Source organism: Eutrigla gurnardus (assembly GCF_963514095.1).
Source record: "Eutrigla gurnardus genome assembly, chromosome: 9".
Lineage (NCBI taxonomy): Eukaryota > Metazoa > Chordata > Actinopteri > Perciformes > Triglidae > Eutrigla > Eutrigla gurnardus.
This window is the reverse complement of record NC_139923.1, coordinates 28,770,648-28,778,147: the sequence shown is the minus strand read 5'-3', so window position 1 is coordinate 28,778,147 and position 7,500 is coordinate 28,770,648. Positions and strand designations below refer to the sequence as shown.

At 44.5% G+C, this 7,500-nt stretch overlaps 1 protein-coding gene across 4 annotated transcripts in view; it reads left to right on the top strand.

Moving 5' to 3' along the window:
- syt9b (synaptotagmin IXb) overlaps positions 1-7,500 on the top strand; it is a 24,367-nt gene that overhangs the window by 14,245 nt on the left and 2,622 nt on the right. For all 4 annotated transcript variants that reach the window (XR_014597719.1, XR_014597720.1, XR_014597721.1 and 1 more), the window contains exons 5-7: positions 5,324-5,444; positions 5,523-5,694; positions 5,770-5,899. Coding sequence is in view for 1 of the 4 variants with exons in the window: in XM_084017373.1 (XP_083873499.1) it covers positions 5,324-5,444; positions 5,523-5,694; positions 5,770-5,899 (423 nt within the window). In the remaining 3 variants the exon portion in view is untranslated. The remainder of the gene's footprint in view (positions 1-5,323; positions 5,445-5,522; positions 5,695-5,769; positions 5,900-7,500) is intronic.

The window sequence follows — 7,500 nt, the reverse complement described above, 5'->3', positions numbered from 1 at the left end:
TGTGAGCTACTATCTAGATCTCTGGGGGACCACAGACACAGACTTTCGTCAAACAGCGTGACATGAATTTCTCACCCAGGTTTAAATATTTGAATTCACTATTAATCGATTTGCATCATAATGGACATAAAGTCTAGCACGTCTGTCCCACTCTGTTCAAACAACAACAGTTTAATCTGACCTGTGAGTGTTTCATCCCAGCAGTGGCGTCGGTAAGGGAGGTGTAAATAAAGGTTTCCACTTCCTCCCTCCCTTACTGGCCCTATAGCAGAACTAGGTTAGCTCCCCTGGGATACCAAGGAGAGACCCAACCCTGGTCCAGTCTGAATGCATTAATCATGCCTCCAGGCACAGAACGAGCCTCTAGCATCCCCGGCCATATGCTAGGGACCGTAATGTACATCTAATGTACATCTTCTTCTGTGAGGGCCATGTGGCCTTCACAAACATCTGATTACATTAATCTTCTTGGTTAAGTCCCGCCATGTTGAATCATCAATGTCTAATGAATAAAAAAGGTACCCAAGGTCCTTGTTGGGGAAAATCCTCATTACATAGTTATGGCCGGTCCCGGGAGAGTAAATCTAGATATACCGCCACTTATACCGTCGGTTTGTGGTTTTTGTTGTTTCTTGTCTCCCGACACTCGGAGAGAGTCAGCGGTTGTTTGTATTGCAGAACTCGTAGACCTGCTGCTCGGTCCTCCTCAACGCGTTCTGAATCCTCCATCCGGCTCATTGTGCAGTCAATCAACCGACCACTTAAAGGAATCACTTACTGAGATGCTAATGTTTGTATATTGAATATGTGCCGATAGAAGTTTCCCTCATTTCTGCTCTATCCTTGTGGGTGTGGAGTTTTTGTAATGATTTCCGGGTATCAAGAGACTTCACAGCTTGTTCTGCTGGGATGAGATTCAATTTGCTTCTGGACATCCATCATGTCGTGAACTGAGATGCCTTCTTCCTCCCTTAGTGGCGGATTATTTGGAGACAAAGACACTGAAGAGCTCCTGCAGGGCCAGTCAATACTATCGACTGCAGTCTGGTTGGACCTGCAATTTGGGTCTTGATAAATGGGGTCAGCTTGTGCATATGGAGTGTGTGTGTGTGTGTGTGTGTGTGTGTGTGCAGTTAATTCAGTTAAGGAAGTTCCCATTTCTCAACAATGACAAACGGCGGCAAATAAGAAGCTGGGCTCCTCGTGGACTAAGTGAGAAATATGAATCTCTAGATGAAACATGGGGAGCTCATTATTGGAGGGAAACCCACACAGACCAGGTAACATCGTATCATGATCAGCAGGCAGTCAACAGCCAGGCTAAGCCACGCCCCCTCCCTTGGACCACCATGGTTATTTGGGGGAAATATGTTCAGTATTCGATGGCAAGAGATAAATCATTTTTTGATCCCATGTGAATTTTGATCTGAATAACACATCTGCTGGTTTACTCCAGCGCTATGTACCAAAAATAAAGAATTTTTGATGTGATGTGATTATCCAATCGAATCCAGCTTTATTTCTAAAGCACTTTAAAAACAACACAGTTGACCAAAGTGCTGTACAGAAGAAGTACAAACAGAACATATAAGAAAACAACATCAGATTATAGAGACAAGACACAAATAAAAACCCTCACACTGTGCAATAAAAGCAGAGCAAAGACAATAAAAGAATAAAACTCTCATGCTGTGTTCAAAGCCAAAGAGAAGCCCTGCCTGATGTTCAACGGCAAGTCGTTCCACAGTTTAGGAAATGCTGCTCCACAAGCCCGATCACCTCTGAGCTTCAGCCTATTTTCCGGGACGACCAGGAATTTATCTGCAATAAAGGGATGAAAAGGATGCCAAAATAACTACATAACCATGACAATTCGTAAAAAGTCCAAAGTCATGTCTTGTTAGGTCTGTCTGCAAGACGACACGCTAACGACTTTTAAAATGCTTGTTTTCTGAATGGAGTCTGGTTGATGGGTTCCAGTGAGTTTTCCCCAGCCTGATGAAAATGCGTTCAGTGCTTGCATGAGTGCACATGCAGGATCGTGTAGAACACTAAAGGGTCCTGGTTTGGGGGTTCGAAAAGACCCCAAAATACACGATGCCAATGCGTCGTATTTAACGATAGAGTTAAATCGAGGAGACGTGCAGCATAGGAGGTAGAGTTTCTTTTCACTTTCTCTGTAAGTGAGCGTGCTCAGTCTCGAGGCGATGAGGCGGCCTCCCACACAGTCCTGAGTGTCTTTGTCTCGCTGGGGCTTCCTGAGAGTTTGTGATCCGGGAGCCTCTAACCTGATTCTGCCAGGGAACATTCATCCACAGCTAAAGTTCAGCCTCGCGCTGATTTATTTACTTCCGCCGTGTTCAACCAGGCAGAGACTTGTATTGTGCTGCCGGTCGGCCCTCGTGGAAACGGGATCAACGTGGTTTAAGTGAGCTGAACAAACTCTCATGCCTTTAGTTCTCACCACGCGGCGAGGACTCAACTCTGTGCACTTCTTATTTAATCGTAGATTATAATAGAAACCATCTACAGTTTCATTCAGATCACAGACGCCAACGTATTTAAATACAAGGCTGGTTAGGGAGAATAAAATCTGTAAAATCTAAAATCCATTTTTCTGACTGAAACAAAAAATCAAACACAAAAGTGAACCTAATTTTCAATGGAAACTATATGCAGAGATCAACAACGGCGTGTAGAAAAAACAAACGTAGCTGAGAAAATTAGCGAGTTTATTACGATGCTAACAACCGGCATCTATGCTAGCTAACGAATGTATGTTATGATTCTAATTAATCCAACGTGTGACAACGCCTCGTTAAGGTCCTTAGGGTGATGACGTTGATGCTTATTGTTGCTTTTATTCAGGACAAACTGTCATCTAATGGGTGTTTATTGATCGGGACGGTTGGGCTAAGATGCTAGCAGTAGCTTTCACTTGTTGTCATAGCAACAACAAACATCCGGTCTTAGAGGAACCAAGCAACTGGTTTATATCGTTATATATATTTATAAACTCGCGAATTTTCTTCTCAGAATATCGATCCCCCCTCTCGGCTCGTTTTTTTCCTACATTGGACCTGATATGCCGTACAGATGCTGAAAGGACACAAACCCGACGCTAGTTTGACATAAGGCCATTAAATTAGCATGAAAAGTGCAAAAACGGGGCTAAGAATAGGGAATTCACAGGTTCAGTGACGGAGGTAACAACAGCAGGTCATGAATAAATGCTGCTCTCTATGCTGCATGAGTGTTTTCAAGAAGCAACGCACATTCAAAGCACATATATGGAGAGAAGAGAGAGAGAGAGAGAGAGAGAGAGAGAGAGAGAGAGAGAGAGAGAGAGATGGAGTTGGGCTGAACTTGTGATTAAAGATAGCAGGAGAGGCTTGTGGATAAAACCTCCTGAGGGAGAGAAGGTGTCGGTATTATAACACGAGAAGATGGACGGTCCTCTCTCTCTCTCTCTCTCTCTCTCTCTCTCACTTTAGAGCTTCCTAATTTCATTGGCTGAACACAAGTGACCATCACACCGACCGCAGGCCTGATTTGAGTGCTGAGAAGAGTCGTGAACGAGTGGCACTCTACGAGTCGGAAAAACCTGAGTGTGCTGCGAGAGAGCATGTATGCGTGTATGTGTGTGTGTGTGTGTGTGTGTGCGTGTGTGCGTGTGTGTGTGTGTGTGTGTGTGGGTGTGTGTGGGTGTGTGCGTGTGTGTGTGTTTGACATATCAGCTGTACATCGTTAACCCACGAGGCTCAAAGTACAACAATGATGTTGTGTCAGAGGTGGACAACTCTTCTTGGATGGGATGTGTGTGTGTGTGCGTGTGTGTGTGTGTGCATGTATGTGTGTGTGTGTGTGTGTGTGTTTTCGTGCTTGCAGGCGTGTAGCTGCTGACATCTGTGATGAATCAACTCAATTTATTCAATTTGATTTTCAATGATTTTGAACAGAAGACCCAGTGGCATCCTAGTGTGTGTGTGTGTGTGTGTGTGTGTGTGTGTGTGTGTCTAATTAATCCTAATCAGCATCAGAAGGAGCACATATTGACGTCTCAGGGATACAATGATTTCCCTGTATTACCAGCACATGTGACCTTTAGGCTTCCTGTCCGATTGGTTGATTCTGACTAAGAGCATCATCACTAACACCGCGTGTTTTACTCACAGATCAGACAGAACACATTCAAACACACCACACAGTCGTGTTTAAAACCTGCTCGGCAACTGTGTCTGTTCAACTTCAATGAGTTGTATTCACAGATGCTGAAACAGCTGGAACCACACCCACATATGGGTTCCCATCATCCTGTTCCCAGGGTCCTCTAAGGTCCTATGTTACAAGGTTACCAAGGTCCTATGTTACCAGGGTCCTCTAAGGTCCTATGTTACCAGGTTACCAAGGTCCTAGTAGTTGCCTCAACTTAATGCCAAGGGGTCCTGATTGAATGAGAACAGGTTGGGGGAATGTTGGTCTCTGGGAGAACACATAGAACTGGAGAACATGATCGTCATGTTCCCATTATGTGCCATCCAAATGTAGTCAAATCTTTGCTCTTTTAAAGATTTGATCACAGGGATGTGTGTGTGTGTGTGTGTGTGTGTGTGGGTGAGAAAGCGTAAAAACCTTGAAATGATAGTTTCCGCTGCAGGAAACCTTGTTTGTGCTCGTGTCTCATAAACACTTGCGTTCACAGCATCGCAGGTTATTTTCAGACGTGTTAATTGGGAGGAGAACCTGAACGTGACGGTGGATCGGTTGTGAGAGCAGAGAGGTTCTCACAGCAAGACAGAAACTAGTTCCACACTAACCCAGAATCCACAAGTTTAACCAGATTTAGAGACGCTAGAAAAACATCCAAAACCATTTAAAATGACATTCCTGTAACGGCTTGATTCATGATGAGTCATGCTGTCGCGGTAGATGTGATTAAAAACAGGGATTTCATGTTCTTTCTTTTTATCTACTGGAGGTGTCACAGGCGTGGAGCATGTTTTAATATGCCTTCTGTTTTATTTGACTCAACTAAACCTCAACCCACTTTGCACCAAAGTTATTTCTTCCTCAAGCTTCAACATCCAGCAAGATACGTGGTTTTGTTTGGTTGGAAATGTGCCGCTGATTTTGAAAGGATTCTGCAGCCGATGTTTGAGCTTGCATGTGCAGACAACCAGGTGAAGGCATCGCGATCTACGCTTGCGCAATAGTCACATCGCAGATGGCAAATTAATTCAAACAACAAACTGGTAGTGGTTTGTCATTTCTCATGACTAATCCAGTGTTTCCCACGAGGATGAACACTTATATTTCTCTCCAGGACAACGTGGACCTCGGAGAGCTGATGTTCTCGCTGTGCTATCTCCCCACGGCCGGCCGCCTCACCATCACCATGATCAAAGCCAGAAATCTCAAAGCCATGGACATCACCGGAGCTTCAGGTAGGTTTGTTTAATAGCCTTCCACGCTGAGGCTTTTTGGGCTTCCTCACTGAATCCACCACGTTCTCAATCCTCCAGATCCGTACGTGAAAGTGTCTCTGATGTGCGAAGGCCGGAGGCTGAAGAAGAGGAAGACCTCCACCAAGCGCAACACTCTGAACCCGGTTTATAATGAAGCCATCGTGTTCGACGTTCCTCCCGAGAACATCGACCAGATCAGCCTGCTCATCGCCGTCATGGACTATGATCGGTTGGTATGCTAGCTACGTACACCACATGCACCACGTTGGAGTCTCCATGTTCTTCTGTTCTGTCCGTCCTGCAGGGTCGGACACAACGAGGTGATCGGGGTCTGCAGGGTGGGCAATGAGGCCGAGAGCCTGGGCCGAGACCACTGGAGCGAGATGCTGAGCTACCCACGGAAACCCATCGCCCACTGGCACCCGCTCATAGAGGTACACGACCCGCTGTGTGTGTTGGTCCAACCGATAGACTCCTGGATGAAGAGTAAAGTCTGTAGCATCATCTAACGAGTCTACAGCCACGCTAGCATGCTTGGTGCTAAATGCTAATGTCAACAATGCTAACATTCTGATGTTAAGCAGGTATCATCTGAGTTTCATGTTAGCATGTTAGCATGCTAGTGCTTGGTACAGTCGAGGCAAATGGGGATTCATGTTTAGTTGGTATAATAAAGGAAAGTTCTGCCAAAAAAAAAAAGTTGGTCAATGATGATGCTCTATAGACGTGATATACGGTTCATCCTCAGGGGAAACTGTATGTCCAAACCAAATTATATCATATAGCTCTGGGGGAGCATAACTGTATGTTCAGGTTTACAACGCGGAAAATCTCACTTTCCTTTTGACGTTTGCAAACATTCAAGAGGGGGTGAGCGTGCTAGAGAGAAATTAAATTATATTTTTGGGTTGTTTGTAAAACACACTCAGGTCTTCCTGGTCGGTTTGACTCCAAATGGGAAGTTTGAGGCACTTCAGCATTGGCTTCATTTTTCAGAACCAGAGGTCACCTCCTGGTCTGGACTCGAAATCGACCCCCTCAGCATTATCAGACTCATTATTGGGTTAAGAAAGCAAATTTCAAGCCAAAACATACAAAATTAAATACAAGAAAGGTTGCATATTACGGTAGTAGAAGTCTTTGCTCAAAATCCTGAAAAAAAAAATCAGAAATACAAACGAGACTCATCATCTCATGTTGCCACGAATATTCATTTTTAGGTTTTAGAGTGATAAAAGGGATAAAAACAATTACATAACAGAAATGCATAACCCGACTTGTGTTGCCACCACAGAGGCATCCATGTCAGAGACCAGCGAGGTGGCGTTCACTGAATCACTGCCCACACTCATTAAAGGAAAAAACCAGCACGCTAAAGCAGATGCCGGACTGATTCATGTAAATTTATGTCAGCTGTCAGAGCTAAATCTATCATCATTCAGCTGAAGGAGTCCAAAGATAAAACGCATCATAGCGGCTGAATGTGACGCCTTTCAGCGGCACATTAGCAGCCGAGTCCAGCTCAGCTGGTAGAAGTAATGGATGCCGCTTGTTAGCGAAGCCTCTCTAGACATCGTTATGTTAGCGTAGGAGGTCTGCCGACGCTCGCGTTTCCCTAATGAACTCATCTTCTACCTTAATGACATTTCCATGTAGAATCAGGGCGACGGGCGTTTAACGAGCATCTATGTGGATTATTTCAGCGTTCAGACTCAATGAAGCTTCTCCAGACATCCAAGGCTTCACCATGATTCAGACTCCAGAAGTTACAAAGATAACGTAGCTGCACTTTTATAACGTAACCATTCTGACTAGATAAAAGGCGTCCCTTAAACACCGCCTTCATATCTTCACAGAGCAAATAACTGCTTCCTGCGATTTTAATGCTTGAATGACACAAAGAGAACCTTTAACGAGGACCTCTTCTTCTTCTTCTTCTTCTTCTTCTTCTTCTTCTTTCCTTGAGTGTTTTATTTAGTTTGTTGTTCATGTAAAACGTCTCCAGAGAGTCCAAACCTAAAGTCCAGGTCCATAG